General features: G+C 39.0%; 1 protein-coding gene across 2 annotated transcripts in view; it reads left to right on the top strand.

The window, feature by feature from the left end:
- Positions 1–20,239, top strand: part of DYNC2H1 (dynein cytoplasmic 2 heavy chain 1) — a 147,931-nt gene that overhangs the window by 53,863 nt on the left and 73,829 nt on the right. For both annotated transcript variants that reach the window (XM_081859973.1, XM_081859974.1), the window contains 18 exons: positions 721–969; positions 1,910–2,018; positions 2,775–2,888; positions 3,238–3,380; positions 4,365–4,443; positions 6,268–6,422; positions 6,572–6,709; positions 8,044–8,157; positions 9,559–9,719; positions 10,438–10,561; positions 11,156–11,277; positions 12,368–12,454; positions 12,981–13,107; positions 14,675–14,816; positions 15,334–15,443; positions 16,105–16,203; positions 16,817–16,940; positions 18,129–18,292. In XM_081859973.1, coding sequence (XP_081716099.1) covers positions 721–969; positions 1,910–2,018; positions 2,775–2,888; positions 3,238–3,380; positions 4,365–4,443; positions 6,268–6,422; positions 6,572–6,709; positions 8,044–8,157; positions 9,559–9,719; positions 10,438–10,561; positions 11,156–11,277; positions 12,368–12,454; positions 12,981–13,107; positions 14,675–14,816; positions 15,334–15,443; positions 16,105–16,203; positions 16,817–16,940; positions 18,129–18,292 — 2,361 coding nt within the window. The remainder of the gene's footprint in view (positions 1–720; positions 970–1,909; positions 2,019–2,774; positions 2,889–3,237; positions 3,381–4,364; positions 4,444–6,267; positions 6,423–6,571; positions 6,710–8,043; positions 8,158–9,558; positions 9,720–10,437; positions 10,562–11,155; positions 11,278–12,367; positions 12,455–12,980; positions 13,108–14,674; positions 14,817–15,333; positions 15,444–16,104; positions 16,204–16,816; positions 16,941–18,128; positions 18,293–20,239) is intronic.

Below are 20,239 nucleotides of genomic sequence, written 5' to 3' on the forward strand. Positions count from 1 at the left end.
TAATCAGGAAGATCTAGACACGACTTTGGTACTATAATAACAACATAGATGCCATTTGTATAGCTGGCAAGATAATTTCACAGCAGGCCACCAGATTTTATAACTCACCCAAACTTTCCAGCTATACACACATTTTTCCCTCAATACAAATTGAGGTGAGAAGCCTATGAAGAATGAATTAAGCAACTTCTATCTTCTAGAATAGGGACGCGGGTGGTGCTGTGGGTTAAACCACAGAGCCTAGGGCTTGCCGATCAGAAGGTCGGCGGTTTGAATTCCCGCGACGGGGTGAGCTCCTGTTGCTCAGTCCCTGCTCCTGCCAACCTAGCAGTTCGAAAGCACATCAAAGGGCAAGTAGATAAATAGGCACCGCTCCAGCAGGAAGGTAAACGGCGTTTCCGTGCGCTGCTCTGGTTCACCAGAAGCGGCTTAGTCATGCTGGCCACATGACTCGGAAGCTGTACACCGGCTCCCTCGGCCAGTAAAGTGAGATGAGACCACAACCCCAAAGTCGTCCCTGACTGGACTTAACGGTCCGGGCTCCCTTTACCTTTATCCTCTAGAATAAAAGTGGATTTTTATAATTCTACATTTTGGCTAGTATATCTCAAGAATCAGTAAGCCACATAGGAACAAACCAGTATTATGTCTCTGCTGTTGCATATCATTATATTTAATGTTGCATTTGCATTTGTTTACTTATTACTTCTTTCTCTTTAGGGCATTATTCACTATGGGCGTGACAACCACGAAATAGAAATTTTGCTGTTCCCAGAAGTCCTTGATTATGTATCTAGAATTGACAGAGTACTGAGTTTTCCTGGAGGGTCGCTTCTGTTAGCAGGCCAAAGTGGAGTGGGCCGTCGAACTGTTACTTCATTGGTTAGTCACATGCATGGAGCTGTTCTCATTACACCCAAAATTTCCAGAGGCTATGAAATGAAGCAGTTCAAAAATGATTTGAAACATGTAAGTTACTATATATATATATATATATATTGTATGTTATTCAAGCTTGCTTCTCAAAAAACTTAAATAAAGGAAGATCACTATTGAAAGATTCCATATTGGACAATCTGTTGTCTATAGGAGTTGAAACATTATGCTGTGTGCTATTTATATGTGCCAAGCTGAACTGGATGGTGCTATATATACCCTCTTAAATTATTTTAAAGTGGTCTTTATAAATGAATAGAAATTCAGGGATTTTCAGTTTCTTTTGTTTATCCATTAGCTGCCTTAGTTTGGACAAGATTTCTGGAGTAATACCATTCACCTTTTAAAAGTGTTATCTGTCCCTCCCAAACTTTTGTGTTTTGTTTCTTTCTTTCCTGAATCTTGTCTGTTCTATTTTGAGGTGTATATCTGACTATGAGGAGGACAGTATCATTAGAAATATATCAACTGTCTCAATAACTTCACATCATAAACTTATTTTTTCTTTAAAATATTTTGAATTACTTTATAACTTGTCAAATAAACCTTTGGTGATTTGTGATGTTAAACACACTAAATAAACCCAAAACTGCAGTAAAATAGTTGAGGCCCGGCACCTCTCTCTACATTTAGCCTCAAATCATATGCTTATAGCTTATGTGTTGAAATAGTCTGTGGCTCGCTGCATTTGTTTATACCATGAAAATATAAATACTATGTAATCCTGGTTACAGATAGGTAGCCGTGTTGGTCTGCCATAGTCAAAACAAAATAAAAAAATTCCTTTAAGGTGCTACTGGAAGGAATTTTTTTATTTTGTTTTGACTATGTAATCCTGGGTTGAAGTGTGAAACAGATCTTATTTTGAGAACTTTAGTTTCAATATTTCAGATAATTTATTAGTGATGTTTCAATTCTACTGATTTGGCAGCTTGATATATCTTCCCGTAAACAATCTATTCCATTATTCCAGGTGATGCAGCTTGCGGGAATTGAAGCTCAACATGTTGTGTTGTTGCTTGAGGACTATCAGTTTGTCCAATCCACATTTCTTGAGATGATCAACAGCTTACTATCGTCAGGTGAGATTACAATAAGAGGTCAGTGGCCTACAATAGGGCCTGATGTGATCAATAGGGCTGCTGCAAATTTCAATAGGCACTGAATTCTAGTTGTGTCTTGTAAAGTACAATTGCCTTCAGACATATCACTTGTCAATAGTTCAGTGTTACAAAAATTGATCTAGGGGTTCCCCCTAGCCCCGGCTTTTGTTCTCTTCTTCCTCCTCACATTTTTTTTGGAAGGTTTTGCTTCCATTGTGGATTAATTGTTGTTTGTATTGTTACCTGAACCAATATGGACTGTGGTTACTCTTAAGTTAAGAACAAGCCAGAATCTTAAACAACTTTGAAGTATGATTTAAGATCTTGGCTTGTTCCAGAAGCTGGTTGCCATAGTTTTCTGGTAACTGTGACTGGGAAACCATGGCCAATTGGACATTTCCTGGCATCATCGTGGCTTACATAAGAGAAGAATTAAGAAGCCTGCATCCTAAAGCAAAAAGCTAGTTAGTATTTCTTGAGGAAATAGTAAATTAATTGTTTATTTTATAGTGATATGGAAGAGTATTGGCTTTTCCTGTACAAATTTTTAAAATTTCAGCTAAAAAAGGAGAAAAATGTAAGATTATTGTATTTTCCTTTATCTGGTTTTATGTTCGAATTAAAATATTTTCAAGTAAAGAAGTTATAAAACATTTATTTAATTGTTCACAAAATGGAATGCTGAAAATGATTTTAGTAATTTTAGATATTTATAAAAACCTGTTCCTGAAATAGGTGAGGTTCCTGGCTTGTACACAATAGAAGAATTAGAGCCACTCCTGTCTCCTCTGAAAGATCAAGCATCACAAGATGGATTTACAGGACCAGTTTTTAACTATTTCACTTACAGTAAGTGAATCACAGTATGTATGTATTTGTGTATGTATGTGAGTGATTACAAAGGAATCTGGGGAGAAACATGGCAATTTTACAAGTATATATGATAAAAAAAATATATTACTAAAATTTGATATGCATTAGGTTATATAAACACATAATAATTGCTGTCCTACTGGATACTTTTTCAAAACACAATCCATGTAGCCTGGAGGTGGGTTCCAAAACTTGTTTGTCTCCAGCTTGTGGTTGTGATGTAAAAGAAGCAAGCAGGTGTACAGCCCCTAATATCATATAAAAATTTTAGGTAAAGTGTTAAACACAACGTTTATGATTTACAAATACACTGTTTACATTTTAGGAATTCAACAGAACCTTCATGTTGTGTTGATTATGGATTCTACTAATCTGAACTTCACAATAAATTGCGAAAGTAATCCTGCCCTTCATAAGAAATGTCAGGTCCTCTGGATGGAGAGTTGGTCTGAAAACAGTATGAAAAAGGTAAGCACAGAGAGAAATACTGAAGTTCCATTCAGTGTATTTAATGCCCTCTAGGATTCATTTCTGTTGCTTCTGTATTCATATATTCAGAGTTACTCAATTTTATTTAATTACTGAAATAGAGGGATAGCAGTTATTGTGAATGACAGGCTATCCAGGGAATGAGCAAGAGGACTACTATTCTATGTAGGTGTAGCCTTTACTTCATCTTAAATGGTTCTAGACTGGTTTCACTCATCATCCTTTTACCCAAAAGTAGGTGCTTACACCTACAGTGGTACCTCGGGTTACATAGGCTTCAGATTACAGACTCTGCTAACCCAGAAATAGTGCTTCAGGTTAAGAACTTTGCTTCAGGATGAGAACAAAAATCCTGCAGTGGTGTGGCGGCAGCAGTGGGAGGCCCCATTAGCTAAAGTGGTCTTCAGGTTAAGGACAGTTTCAGGTTAAGAACAGCCCTCCGGAACCAATTAAGTACGTAACCAGAGGTACTTACACCACTGTACTTACACCTACTTTTTCATCTCTGCATCTGCTTCTAAGGTGTGGAAGCAGTGTAACCTCGAGATTACTCTAAGTGTCCAAGCCTAATAATAATAATAATAATAATAATAATAATAATAATAATTTATTTATACCCCACCCATCTGGCTGGGCTTCCCCAGCCACTCTGGGCGGCTTCCAAAAAAATATTAAAATACTGTAATACATCAAACATTAAAAGCTTCCCTAAACAGGGCTGCCTTCAGATGTCTTCTAAAAGTCTGGTAGTTGTTGTTCTCTTTGACATCTGGTGGGAGGGCATTAAGAAGCCTTTTCCTTGTGCTCAGCTCCATTTTCTCAGAACTAACCACTCTAGGAGCACCCAGGATTCTTTCTTAAGCTTGGAATGGGTGGCACCCATGCAATTATATTTCCTTGGTAAATATCTACTTGCAATAAAAATATCCAGTGATACTATTTGTTTTTATCTTCATGTTTTAGATACCTGAAATGTTGTTTATTGAATCAGATGAAAAGGAAAAAGCTAAAACACCAAAGGAACGCAGAAAGAAGAATTCTGGTGAGATATTTGCTTATTCCATTAGGCAGTTAGAGTTACTTTCAAAACTGTTGTGTAAGTAACAAGAAATATTGAAGACATTTAGACATTAAATTATGACCCATTGTATACAAAATTAGTAGACCAATGGTATAATTTGATTTTATCAACCTTGGGTAGAATTTCAGTAGGAAAAGTGACCTGCAGAGAATAAAGTATATGCAGAAGATACATAATAAACATGATTCTAGGCAAAACGGGTAATACTAGAAACTAAAACTAGCAGCTTTAAATTTACTCTAATACTTTTAAAAGAAAATGCCTGGGATGACATTTTCTTCTCCCATGGATGATGAAGATCCTCAAATGGAATCTAGTTCAACCTAGTGTCTGAAAGCAAGAAACACAGATAGTTTGAGGAAGTAGCTCTCTTACATTTCAGTTTGTTTCCTGCCTTTGTCCAGCGTAGATCCTATGAGTCTATTCAGCTACATCCAACTCAGAGTTGACCAACTGAAATTAATCAACTTTAATCTGCCACTGTGGAAGGTCATGTGGATCCAGAAATGGCCTCCACAGTCACTTACGGACTTACTGTTAAGACAGTGTTCATGGAAGACAAACTTTGCTACGAGTGATCATCAAAGAAGAATAAACCTGTAACTTTCCACTGATACCTTCAACTGAACAAATACCTCACATTCATGCCAAGTGCTGCTGGATGCAGCCTTGGCTTTATAACCCCCTCCCCCTGCATGTACAAACTTTTGTTAGAGAAATGGACGATAGACAAGTCATGTTGTAGGCCCTTTGGCTTTGCACTGTTTCTAGCCACCCACTTGCAGCTGGGTCTTTATCTAAACAGAATCCAGATGGGGCATAGGCTGCTCAAGACCTGGCTCAAGCACTTACTGCAATTTCACTCATTGTTCCAAATTACACCAGCAATCGGATACAGTTGTACCTTGGATGCTGAATGGAATCCGTTCCAGAAATCCGTTTGACTTCCAAGGCGTGGCTTCTGATTGGCTGCAGGAGGAGCTTCATGCAGCCAGTCGGAAGCCCTGCCGGACGTTCGGCTTCCAAAAGAATGTTCACAAACCGGAACACTCACTCCCGGGATTGCAGGGTCCAGGAGCCAAAACGTTTGACTGCTAAGGTGTTTGTCAACCAAGGTACGACTGCACTAACATTTGTTTGCTATCAGTTTCCATTGCCCTATAAGGTCTCAGGCAGGGCTATAGTTGCTCATGCTGTACCCTATACAGCAGCTTGTTGAAAAGAAGCCTGGGCCTACTGGGGGGGGGGATTACTCTCCTCAATTGATTGGCAGATGAGAGGCACATGGAGGAACAGCTCTGATGACACAGAGGATGTAATATACCTCACTCAACCCAGGCTATTTGAGTCCCCTCAAGGTTCTTTTGAGGAGGATTGCCCATGTTTTTCTGTCTTGCCTTGTCAAGCTGTTGACTGCATTACCACCCCATACCCCTTGGGCTTTTCAGGTTAAACACAGACATTCTGAAAGAAATTAATTAATTTTGAAAGAAATAAAAGGCATTGTTGTGTTATTTGTCTGTAACTTGACTTGAAGGGAACTGGCTCCTGAGGGGAGAGAAGAGCCACCTACTTCCTCAAAACTACGGTGTGTTCTGCCTTGGAGCACCAGGTGGAACTCATTCCCGCTTGAGAGCTTCAAATCATCGAAGGAGAAACACCTTTTAGATGAGAACAACAGTTCCTTTTCTGCCATGCTTCAGATAATTTGGTTTTTTGTTATAGTTGTGTTTGTATATTTTTTTGCCTACATATAAATGCTGATTTTCTAAGCATGTTTCATAGGTGATTCCGAGTTCCTGAAGTCATTTTTGATGATCCATGACTCATGTCAACCCTATGGAGCTACGCCCAGAAGATATTTAACTTTTCTTCATATGTATCGTGCCATCCATAATGGCAAAAGAGCAGAACTGATAAAAAGGCAAAGCCATTTGCAGGTATATAAGACATAGGTGACTTTGGATTTACATTATCTTTCCCAAACAATGTGTTTGTCTTAGATTTTTTTGTCCAAATAAGGAGGTATTGTTTCTGTATATTTCTTACTATCTAAATGACATTTCTTCACTCTCCACTTGTCAATTAGGCTGGAGTAGCTAAACTGAACGAAGCAAAAGCTCTTGTTGATGAATTGAACAGGAAAGCTGAAGAACAAAGTATATTGCTGAAAATGAAGCAAGGTGAAGCTGATGCTGCGCTCCAAGAAATTACTGTTTCTATGCAGGTAATGTGTATAAACATAAAGTTGCAAATGCATTACAGGAAGGTTGAGAATGGAGACTGTCCAGTTGATAGCATGCTGGTAAAGATGCTCAAAAAGATTAAATGAAGTAATCAACAAGGCATAGAAAGGTGGAGAAAAAGAACGCAGTTAGTAAAGAAAGGTGAATCCTCTGGAGAGAGGGGAACAGCCCCTTCAGTGCTGGCTTTTAAATGAGCCTTGAAAACCCGTTTATTCCGAGCTGCTTTTAATGATGGTGCTGTTTTGAAAATTTTAAAGGCTTATATTGCTGGTTTTAAACATGTTGATTGTAAATTACTCCCTTTAATTTCATAAGAGTACTCTGCTGCTTTTTGCAGTGTTTTAACTGCTGGTTTAATTTTCTTGTATATTTGACAAGTGTTTAATGGAAGCTGCACTGAGAGTGCTTTCCTTCTAAAAACAGCAGTGGACATGTGCTGGGGTGACATTGCTCACTTAACCTCCAGACAGATGAGCTACTGCTCTTATCAGGAAGGGAAAGGATGGAGATGGTGCAAACACACTGGCAAGAGTGCCAGACTGGTTTCCCAGATGTGTATGCACTGCAATGACCTGCCTGCCTGCTCTCTTCCTCCCTGTAAGTTGTTGAGAAGTCGTTCTACCTCGATGTCCACTACTGTTGAAAAGTCTGCATGGATATCTGGAAATAAATAAAAATAAAGATAAGGTGGTAGGAAGAGAATAGCATGAAGCAGAAGTTACCACTGGCAGAGAAAAACAGAGAAGAGAAGTTACCACTGGCAGAGAAAAACAGAAGTTACCACTGGCAGAGAAAAACGTTGGCAAAATTTCTTGCCATTGTCAACATTGCAAGATTTAACATGTTGGGTCTAATATAAAATTGTTCTTAGGGCTGTAGGACTTCTGAATATTAGATCTGTTATCTTGAAATATAGGAGGTTTTATATTTTGATTTTATTCTGTGAACTGCCCGGAGACCTCCAGGTATAGGGCGGTATATAAATTCAATCAATCAATCAGTCAATCATTCAATCAATCAATCAGTATATCTATTTATATATAGAGAGAGAGAGAGCGCGCGCGCGCAACCTAACTGTGGGTGACTGCTGCTGTGCTATAATAAGGGCTGGGTTGAGTCTTAAGGCGAGGGGAAGCAGGGTTTTTATCTGATCCTGTGAGCCTTTGCATCAATGCACCAGAGTGATCTGTGCACTAGTACAAAATCACCATAAAGGGTAAAAGTCCTCATGTTGCAGTGCAGTATTCAAACCCAAGAAATGGAGGGGGGGGAGACCTGTGGATAGCTCCTGTGGATAATACCTATTTTCTTATAGGATGCAAGTGAACAGAAATCAGAAATGGAGAAAATAAAACAAAAAATAGCGCAAGAAGTTGTAAAAATCGAAGAAAGAAAAACGATAATTGAGGATGAACTGAGAGAGGTTCAGGTAATAACAATGGAACTTTATTGGCTTTAGATCCTGGTTTATAAAACACAAAGAACATAATGGAGCTTCCTGGAGCTTTTATTTGTGCTCCATTATTTTCTGGATGTGCAATCAAGAATGAGTTATGTATATTTTAAGGGGACAAGTACTGAAAAAGGCATGCTTGAGTGCATAATGGCTTTGAATGTTGGCTAGAGTGAAAACAAAAGGATGTGAGCATCTCCATTTATTTTCATGTTAGCTTCTTAAAGCTAACTTTGGTCCCTGTGGAGATAATCTCCATGGCATGGCTGGATAGGTCATTAAATTAATGGGAGTAGGATTATTTTCTTTCTGCCAGAGCAGCAAGACTTGGAGTGATTGGAGGGGCAGCAATTTAGGAAGAGATGAGTATTGGGGTAAGAAGCCTCTCTCAGGCTAGTATCATGTTGCTTCTCATCACTTTTTGAGGGGGTCTCTGCTGTCATGTGACGTGTTCTAAGTTTTCTGCCTGGAAGGCACATAGTTGTGGCTCCTCATTGACTCCTTGCTTGTCCTTTCCATTATCTTTTTTTCTTCCTCCTCTTTGCTTTCTCTTGGAACGCTCTGTCACAAGAGACTAGGGCCCTGCGGGACTTGACATCTTTCCGCAGGGCCTGCAAGACAAAGCTGTTCCACCAGGTCTTTGGTCAGGGCACAGCCTGACTCCCTCCTTTGGCAATCTTCACAGAACTTTAGCCTGAGTTGAATTAATTTTAATGAAATGATTTTAGAATGTTGTATTATTTTATTGTTGTTAGCTGCCCTGAGCCCGGCTTCGGCTGGGGAGGGCGGGATAATTCAATAATAATTTGATATTTTTTTTAAATTATTATTATTATTATTATTATTATTATTATTATTATTATTATTATTATCAGCTTCCTCATTTTCTAGTGTTCTGGTCCCTGTCTGGTTCTTTTCCTTTTTGGTACTTTTTATGCCCCTTAAGCTATATTGTGGAACTATGCAAATTCTGACCCCAGCATGAACCAACAGCTTCACACCCGACAAGGAGTGAAGAAACTAGCCATGTTTGTTGCAGTGAAATGAGGAACGGAAAGAACACACTTAATAAGCAAGGGACCAAGGGGTGGGGTTGGGAGCATAGCAGAATGTGGAAAGGTTTGATAGTGGTCACAGTGGGAAAATTGGACAGGAGAAGGAGTATTGTTTATTATTGCACCCCCTGCCCAATCCCCGCATATCCATTTTTCATAAACAGTGACCATAAGACCTACATTAATATTTCCCACTTATTGCCACCTGCTTTTAATTAAGCTTTGAGATTCTTGAGACATTGTAGCTGCAATTAAAAAGGTGAAGTTAAAGTTTTGTTAAAACTAATCAACTTTGGTAATTTCCCTATTTTTCTTGTTTTAGCCACTGGTTAATGAAGCTAAGCTAGCCGTTGGAAATATCAAACCAGAATCTCTGTCAGAAATCCGCTCCCTGCGTATGCCACCGGACATAATTAGAGATATACTAGAGGGTGTCTTACGCTTGATGGGCATCTTTGATACATCATGGGTGAGCATGAAGAGGTAATTGAAGATTTTATTTATTCATTTCATTATATATAGTCTGCCTCTCAGGACAGAAATCCTTCCAATGTTGCTTACAAGTGACGTCAACGAATATACATTAATAAAATCACAATAAAAATATTGAAACCCAAGTCATCAGGATTGGGAATAGTCCAGATCAAGCAGAATCTGATGCCTTAGCGGATGGTGTTATAGGGTGGTGGTATTTAGCTGACCTCCCAGCAGCTGAGTTGCTGCTGCTTATGGGGACAGAGGGGTTGGGGAAGTCAGTCCAATGCAAACACATTGGCAGGAGTGCTAGACTGGCCCTGCTGGTGCATTTGCACCACACTTACCTCCCTGCCCCCTCTCCCCCCAGGAAGCAGCAGTGATTAGATATTGGGAGACCAGGTAACTGCCATCATGCTGTCTGCTGCTGCTCTGACACCTTGCCATAGCTGTCAACGTTTCCCTTTTTAAAAAGGGAAATTCCCTTATTCCGAATAGGAGTCTTCGCAAGAAAAGGGAAAAGTTGACAGCTATGCACCTTTCTTGCTTGCCTACCTCTCCTAGGAATAAAATCCAGGGGAAAATATCGTTAAGAAAAACAACTTGGTTATATATCTTTTCCAAAGATTATGTATTTTGTTCTGAATACCAAAGAAAGACCATAGCGATACCTGTTACGAAGTGCCCATTTCTGCCTTTGTATTCAGTCATTTAATATATTTTGCAGTTTTCTTGCCAAAAGAGGTGTGAGGGAAGATATTGCAACCTTTGACGCTCGAAATATTCCAAAGGAAATCCGTGAGAGTGTGGAAGAACTTCTAGCTAAAAATAAGGGATCTTTTGATCCAAAGGTAATTTCTTTGTGTACTTAACAATTTTATGACAGTGTGCTTTTGCAACTGGTTGTTTGCTGCTTCTGCTTCAAATTGCAATCCTATACACACTTCCTTGAGACTAAATTCCATTGAACTAAGCAACTCTTACTTCACAGAAGACACACAAAAAATTACTCTGTAGTGTTATGCTTGACTACTCAATTTTCAATTTATTTTTAAATATATTGTAACACAGTTTGAAGCTGTAAACATTTTTGTGGTTTAGTACATTGGAAGGCAGAAAAAAAGAGCTAGTAAAAAAGAACTATAAAATGAAATAATAAATACTGATTAAATGAATTACATTTTGGAATCACTCATCATCCAACATTACAGAAATGGTGGGAAAGGGGGGAAAACTTATTTATTTTTATACATTGAAATGACAGTGCTGCTTTGTAAGTTAATCATGTTATTGGTTTAATGCAGGATACAATTTCCAGTGATTCTGTATTGCTTATTTTATGTGTGGGGATGGAAGCATTATATTTACAGTATAGAAGTGTATTTAAACAGTTAAAATGGATGCATGCCTTCTCATGATAATATGAGTATGTTTCAATATTTCAGAATGCTAAAAGGGCCAGTACTGCAGCGGCACCCTTAGCTGCATGGGTTAAAGCCAATGTTCAATATTCTTATGTCCTGGAACGAATTCAACCTCTGGAAACTGAACAGGCAGGCCTTGAAGCGTAAGTAATGCACATTTTTTTACAGTTGCTTTTAATTCCTCGACAGTAATATGAAAGTAATATGAAACCAATGTTTGGGTTCCTGAAGTGAAGACCACGGTCACAGTTCTCTTTCCCTCGTCCTCCTGCTGCGTTAACCTGGGATCAAGGCATGGTTTAGTTTAGTTTTACATTTGAAGCATGGGACTAATCTGATGGAAGAAGAGTTTGACTCAAGTCTGAAAAATAAATTCCGCGTCCCTATGAAATAGAGTTTGGAATCAAACATGCTTTTTGCACTGTTTGTTGTCTAGTCTTGGTCTGTACCAACAGTTGTTGGCACTAGGGAAATATTTCGTTAACGTGTTAATCCAATTAGATATAATAGGTATCTCATTAGTCCAAGGCTGCAATTCTGTGCATACTGCAAGTGTCATTCTGAGACTTACTTTCAAGTAAGCTTGCATAGTGTCATGGACCCATTAGATCTATTGTGATCTGGCATGGTTTGAGATCCCTGGATAAGAAAGGAGAAGAAGTGGATTGGAGGCTAGTTGGCTGGGAGATGTCTTCTCCTAAAGCAGTCTTTCTCAATGATGTTGTTGAACTACAACTCCCATCACCCCTAGCTAGCAAGGCCAGAGCTCAGGGATGATGGGAGTTGTAGTCCAACAACATCTGGGGACCCACAGGTTGAGAACCGCTGTGACCTAAAGCCTTTGCCCAGTCTTGTGCTAATTCTTTCTAAATTTGGGAGACTAGTCCTGCCATGGCCTTGGTCTTACCTACATTGCCTGCATCTTTCTGGCCAACCACCTGTTAGCTTCGCTGGGGATCTTGCTGCCATGTTGAGATCTCTTAGGCCTGGTATTGCCACCGAGGTAGAGATTGATGCAGGTGGAGAAAACCAGGACTTGAGGGTTCCTTCTTGCTTACGTTTTGTCTATGTGGCATATCCCATCTGCAGCCCAAGAGATTCCCACACAGCAGGGTTAAATTCATATGCTACAGATCCCAAACATTGGAAACATCCATCTTTGAAAGATGCCTACACTTTTGCGTGTTGTGTTGATTGGTAAGGATCTCAATTATTATTCTTAATATATTTCAGTAATCTTCGGAAAACAGAAGACAGAAAAAAGAAGCTAGAAGATTTGGTTAATTCTGTTGGTGAAAGGGTTGCAGAATTAAGAGATAGGTATGTATTTTTCATCCAAACACTTTACATTTTTAATTAATTTTTAATTAATTGATTAGAACTTTTAATTATGTCCCATCTATTGGGACAAGAATACCTAAAAAATAATCTCACCAAATATATATCTCAAGCAAACAAAGCAATCTATAGAAGAGGGCCTCCTGCAGGCACAATTCCATCAGGATTCCTCCAGAAGATGTAGCAATCAGGCATTTAGTGGAGTGGCACCTACTCTTTCAAATCTCTGCTGTTACATACCAGACAGGTCCTATCTTTTATCTTTTCAGCACCTGTTGAAGACTTGTTTTCCAATAGGCCTTTTAAGTGGAAATTTCTCCACCTGTCCGTATCTGTATTGGACTTAAATTATTATTATGTACATTCTTGTTGATGTTTTTTCATTGTTAAATTGCCTTGACATGTTTTACAAAAAGTGACCATTGCTATCCTTTTGAAATTAAAAAAGGCTTTATGTTGAAACGCATTCTTTTGTTCCTTAAGTCTTAACAGTTCAGTTGGTCCACAGGTTCCAGGCCAGAACAAGTGAGGCAGCTAAGCTGGAAGCAGAAGTTGCTAAAGCACAAGAGACAGTGAAAGCTGCAGAAATATTGATCAAACAACTTGATAGGGAGCATAAGAGATGGAACTCACAGGTTGGTTGCTGAAGCTTCAATAAAAATATGCCTTTTATTCTTCAAACTAGAGTCAGGTAGATAGCTGTGTTGGTCTGATGCAGTCAAAATAAAAAAATAAAAAATTGTCCAGTAGCACCTTATAGGCCAAGTAAGTTTGTTCTGGTATAAGCTTTCGTGTGCATGCTTTTCATGTGTATCTGAAGAAGTGCACATGCACACGGAAGCTTGTACCAGAACAAACTTACTTGGTCTATGAGGTGCTACTGGACAATTTTTTATTATTTTAATTTTTATTCTGTATGGTATGACGTTCTATAGTAGAGTAATTGTGTGGAATTATTTTACTGTTGCATATTGCTTGGCATTCATCTCTTACTTTCATTTTTAGTTCTTCTGATTTTGGTTTCTTAGCAATTAATCTGGGGTTCCTTACTGTTGAATAAGCATAGCTTCATTTCACACATCCCTCTTCTAGTGAAGGCAATAGGTGCCTTCAATAGCAGGCAACATGAACAATGTATTTATTGTCTTCTGTGGGCTGTGGCCCATTTCTGATGCTAGGTTTGATTGCCTTAAGTATTAAAAACTATTTAAAGGCCCTGAACTGACTTTGAGAGGCATACTTTTATTTTCCAGTTCACCTATTCCATAGAAAGGACCTCCACTTCATCTACAGTATTCAGTGGTACCACTTTGGGATGTTACTTCTTGGCCTTACCTCAGTTTTGGGGCTATTTTCAAAGGTTTTGGTAGCACAGTTCTCTCATTTTACAATTACTTGGAACTTGTCTAACACAAGGTTCAGCTCACACAGTTATCTACCATGCTTTCCCCAATCCCCAGTGTTGTTCTGTGCTCAGTGGAGATTCACTAGGTAAAGGTAAAGGTAAAGGTAAAGGTAAAGGTAAAGGGACCCCTGACCGTTAGGTCCAGTCGTGACCGACTCTGGGGTTGCGGCGCTCATCTCGCTTTATTGGCCGAGGGAGCCAGCGTAGAGCTTCTGGGTCATGTGGCCAGCATGACTAAGCCGCTTCTGGCTAACCAGAGCAGCGCAAGGAAACGCCGTTTACCTTCCAGCCGGAGCGGTACCTATTTATCTACTTGCCCTTTGACGTGCTTTCAAACTGCTAGGTTGGCAGGAGAAGGGACAGAGCAATGGGAGCTCACCCCATCATGGGGATTTGAAATGCCAACCTTCTGATTGGCAAGTCCTAGGCTCTGTGGTTTAACCCACAGCGCCACCCACGTCCCCTGGAGATTCACTAGAGAACATAAAAAAAATTCCTTCTATAAAAGCTTTCGCACATGATAGTGAAGAAACTATGCCTAGCCTATACTTGCCTGTAGTATTTTCACAGGCATTTAAGCTGAAGTCGTTGCATGTGAAGATGGAGTGGACGAGAAGTGCGATGGGTCCAGTATGCATTTCTACATGTTGTCTGTCTTGTGACCCTGAAAATTATTCAAGGCTGACAAAGTTACTAGTGTGGCTATATTAGTATTTAACAAGACTGCTCTACTCATGTAAAAAAATTCGCTTAAGTACACAGAGAAATACAATATCGTGTTGGAAATCTATTTTCAGGTTTCAGAGATAGCAGATGAATTGAGCACACTGCCAATGAGAGCTCAACTGTCTGCTGCATTCATTACTTATCTTTCTGCTGCGCCTGAAGATCAAAGAAAAGCAAGTTTGGATTCATGGACAAAATCAGCTAATCTGGAAAGTAGGTATTGCTATATATTTGATATGAAAATAAATAAAATATTAATCAGAATTATAAGGTATAATTATGTGCTATTGAACATTGATTAGTCAGTAGTATTGTACTGGGAAGCCAGAGTTGTAACTCCTTTACTCAAACATAGTCATACACCTCTACATCAAGGGAAGGGGGGAGGGACTCCTGAAACCTCTTCAAATAGAACTTGAACAAAATAATATCAGCTACTCTCTGCTTAGAAACAGATAATCTGTTTTGACTTTTGTGTGCGAATTGTTCTTTACAATCCAACGAAAGCAAGTTATGTGCTCTACATAAGGGGTTGTCCCCCCAACCAGCTCTCAGTGATCAATTTATTTATTTTATTTATGAGGCCCCTTAATGAAATAACACACAGATATGGGGAGGTAAGCACAATTTAATATGTCCTAGATACTCATCCAAATGGTGAGAAGCCATACAAACATAAAATGCTCTAGCAAATTTAATGGAATTAAAAGAAACATCTTCTGTTTGTTAGAATTTGATCTTAGGCGATTCCTGAGCACAGAGAGCGAGCAATTGATTTGGAAAAGTGAAGGGTTGCCCTCGGATGATCTGTCAATAGAAAATGCCCTTGTGATTTTACAGGTAAATTGTATTGCTTTTTTATTCTTTTGGAGGCACTGCCTGTGTAGCATGATAGTACTCTCGTACTGAGATAGTGTGTGCAGTGGGGAAGGCTACAACCTGGCTGTCCAGGGGGTGCAAGTGAAGAATGAGGTTGTCTGTCACTTTTTCTCCTCTAGGCAGTCTTTTAGATCATTTTCTGCCTCTACTCAGTGTTGTCTGTGGAGTGAACCCATGATCCCATGAATACTGTATTAGATTATCTAGGAAATCTTGGGCTCCTTTGCGAGGAAGGGTAGGATATAAATTTAATAAATAATAAGTAAGTAAAACAATGTCTCCCCCTGTATGCCCAAGTGAACTACTAAGCATTTAAAATTTCTTTCCCTGCATTTGAAATCCTGGTAATAGTTGAATATCTAAGAAGGGATACTGCAGTGTTAAATTGGGAATGCTTTACAACTGGAATTTTATCTCCTATGTTTCTCTCCCCCTTCCTGTGATACCTTTTTTTCTTTATATACTATGACTGCTGTACCCAATGCAAACATTTTCAGCTTTTCATTACTTCCTTTTAGGATGATTAATGGGGTGTTTTCATACAAATTATATACTTGTGTAGTTTCTTTCAAACAGAAACATGATTGAAAGACATTTCTCCCCCCTCCTTTTTTTTTAACAGAGTAAAGTTTGCCCATTTTTGATAGACCCATCTTCCAGAGCTACTGAATGGCTGAAAGCTCATTTGAAAGAATCACGCTTGGAAATCGTCAACCAACAGGTCCTATTGGAATCTTTTAGATGGTTCTTTAATATTGGAAAAGAGATCCCCTTATTCTCTTATACCTTTTTTAAATTATAAATTTTCCCTCCACCGATCCTGCAAAGATGAGCCTGCTTACGCAAAATACCTGATCTGAAAAAGAATTGTCTACATCTGCAGTGTTTTATTCCCAATTTGGGGGTGGGAGTTGTAGCAACCCAATTTCACTTCTTCCTCATTGGATTCAAAGGCATTTAAATGACAGAGGCATTCACATCGCTCCAAATGTCTTCTTCTGCTGTTTAGAGGGCCAGTGCCCACCTTCCCCTCCACCTTGTGGCTAATGTTGCATGTGACAGAAGTGCTGCTCAGTCGAAGTTCTGTACCAGATTTTTCTGTTACTAGAGGAGGAGATGTGGAGCACAAGAGCCCATAGTTTGGCAATGCTTCCAAACAGGGACTGTATGTTTTAATACAGCCTTGATAAAAATTGTTTCACTGTATTTTGTTTACATCTTGACTGGATCTGAAAATGTATTGATGATGCATTCATTTTTTTTCCCCTATCGTCGACTTAATATGTTAATACTGAAGTAGATCAAACAATGGTGGTAAAATTTTATTTGTGCAGGATGCCAACTTCATTAACGCTCTTGAGCTGGCTGTGCGATTTGGGAAAACTCTCATTATACAGGAAATGGATGGAGTAGAACCTGTGCTTTATCCATTGCTCAGAAAGGACCTTGTTGCGCAAGGTAAATTTCCAACTTTAATTGTGGCAGGAATACAATACTCCCCCCCCCCCCCCGCTTCTCAGTCAGATAAATGGACAAATCAATTTAAAAATAGCTGTGCTGTTTGCATGGATTTTTTAAAATCCTAGATACTTAAAAAAATTATATCATCACTAAAAATTCTCACCAGGCTTCTCATTCACCCAGGTCTGGACATGAAACAATAAACTCTGATGTTGTTTAACTGAGGAAATAGGAACAATTCAGCCATGCAGAATTCCCCTGTGTCTGCTTTGCAGATGGACATGTTTTCATGAGTGCAAGTGTAGTATGGGTTCTTTATTATTTTGCATTTGACCATCATGCATTGGTAATGTTTCACAGCTTGTTATAAAAATATGATTTATACTTTACAGTGAATTGGTGCATACACAAATCCTATTTGGGATTCAACATTTTTACAACAAGCAGGTGAAATTTATGTGGTAAATAAGTAAAATCAGTGCACATCCTTCACCTGAAACAATTTGCCAGCTGATAGATTATACTAAGGTTCACATTGACCTCTTCACACTTGGACATTTCTTCTTAATTGCACACTTATCCTTAAGTGACACTTCATTATGACCAACTTTGGTCCGCAGTTAGCACAGCAAGGACTCACCCTGGGTCTGATTCATTCCATGTTTGTTCAGTTGGTCAAATTAAGCAGAGTTTAAGATTATTATTATTTGCTATTTTTCGTTATAATTGGATTGCCAGTCAGTTCCAGGAATACTTTCAAGAAAGGAAGCAGGATCTTCTTGTGTCAGTGTACACAAAGACTACTTGTGCTGTTTTTCATCTGGTTCAGGATATGGTGGTAGGTTACCAATAGCATATCACAGATGTACTCCATTATAAGACATATAGTGCCTTATACTATGGTGTCTATCTGTACACCATACTCTGGTTCGTATTGGGTAGATTAGTAATGGGAATTGGTTACAGGTTGATTGTCCAGCCTACTGTGTTATACTAGGCAGCCACTAGATATACAGCAAGAAGGTGTTGATAGTGAATGGATCATTTGCCCATTTTCTTGCATACTTTACTTGCTTGTGAATGCAGTGGAGTTGATATTATGTTAATTATAATAATTATTAGATAATACTGAGCATGTAACACTTTTTAAAAAGTTGTTCATCTTGGTATGTTTTCCTCCCACAGGTCCTCGATACGTTGTACAAATAGGTGACAAAATAATTGACTATAACGAAGAATTCCGCCTGTTTCTATCAACCCGAAACCCAAATCCTGACATTCCGCCTGATGCAGCTTCCATTGTTACAGAGGTTAACTTTACAATAACACGGAGTGGCTTAAGAGGGCAGGTAGGCATTCACATCTCAAGGAATGATACTCTTCATTTTAACCTAAGGACATGGGGCTTTATACCACTGGTGGAAAATCCTGATTTCTTTCCCTGAGAGGCCCTTTTGTACAGTATTAATGCTTGTATCACAGAAACCTGTAAAGGAAGAATGGCCACACCTAAACTTTGGTCAACCACTGTTTTGTGACAAGGAGATGTGATGGGTGATGAAGAAAATGAGAAGATTCTGAGAACATATAGGTGGTTCTGTAACTACAATGACAGCGCTTACGTTGATGAACATATTTTGAGCTAGTGCCAAAAACACATTGTGCTCTAATATAGGGAAGCATGTTAGTGGGTTTTTTCCCTATACAGTGGTACCTCTGGTTATGTACTTAATTCTTTCTGGAGGTCCATTCTTAACCCGAAACTGTTCTTAACCTGACGCACCCAATTTAGCTAATGGGGCCTCCTGCTGCCGCCGTGCCGCTAGAGCACAGTTTCTGTTCTCATCCTGAAGCAAAGTTCTTAACCTGAGCTACTATTTCTGGGTTAGCGGAGTCTGTAACCTGAAGCGTATGTAACCTGAAGCGTATGTAACCCGAGGTACCACTGTATAAGCATGGCATTCTCTGCTTAGGGCCGAGCAGCTTGTGGCCCTCAGTTGTTAGGCTGTTTCTCCCTACATGATTGTAATAAAGAAGCCCCAGGCAGTGTTTGGATCAAAACACAATGAGTGGCTATTTTTCTTCAACATTCCTCATGGTGCGTTAATCCCTTTTAGCACTCTTGCACAGCTGGCAATCTCCACAGAGAAAAAAAATATTCTCATTTTAGTTAACATGTCCTTAAGTGGTTAGATTAGAAAGTTCTGTTATAATAGAAAATAACATGCAGCTTATATGAGGGTTACATTTTTGAGTTGTGCCTAAAGCTAAAATTGTGAAGAGTAAAAACAATGGCAAGTAGGATTGCCAATGCCATTTTCCCCAGAACCCTGCCTCTTTTCCACTCCCTTTTAATTAATTTTTCCCCCATGCACGCAAAGCTGAATGTGCAAAAGTTTAATGTGTGCAAGTTACTGTACTTAATACTGAAAAACATGGGGTGAGAATCCATCTGAATCACTGGGCTGAGTTGGATTTTGTGGACTAGAAAGTTACGTTTTAAGCCTTTTCAGTCCAATTATTTTTGTGGGTTCTGATTCACATAGAGTTCCCCTGCCTATAAAATGTCCTTTTTTCTTCTGTTAAAATGAGTGTTGCACCCCAGTCACATAGAAACCTGTTGGAACAACCACAGGGCTGTGGGCCAAGGTAATATAGTTGAAATATGTCTAATGCGTAAAAGAAATCAAAATTATTTAAGGTCAGTTTAGAGTAGACTAATGGTGGAGAAGCAGTAAATAGTGCTGGAATATTCTCTCATTCATTTTATTGTGCTCTTGTTGGTGCTAACAATGGATATTAATTTGCTTATTTATGTGACTGATAAGCCAAGCAATGAATGAAAAACATTGTCTCGGGATAACATTATTCATGTTAATGATAAACAAAATATATTAATAAACCAGACATCTCTTTGTGTTTGGTACATTTGCATTTATGAATCTAGAAAACAACAGAGCTTCAGTGGCTACCATTACATTCAATTCATTTTCACTGAAAACTTGAATAGTGTGTTTTAGATTTGGAGAGCCATGAGTGGTGAAATCAGAGGAGCTTCTGTGCCTTCTCTTCCTCACTGTAGTCCTCTACAATACCCAAAAATCTGCCTCAGGGTTGGAGAGCTCTCTGTAGTAGTGTAGGATAGGCACAGTATCTGAGAAGGGCAAGGGAATCAATAGTATTGAGTGGGAGCAAGTTTGGGGGAGTAAAGTGCCTTTATCCTGTGGTGTTGCAATGGACTCAAGTGGATTTGACTTCTCCTAATGCTCAAAAGTAGGAAGACACACAGAGTCCAT

This window comes from Podarcis erhardii, assembly GCF_964252035.2.
Source record: "Podarcis erhardii genome assembly, chromosome: 4".
In the NCBI taxonomy this organism is placed as follows: Eukaryota; Metazoa; Chordata; class Lepidosauria; order Squamata; family Lacertidae; genus Podarcis; species Podarcis erhardii.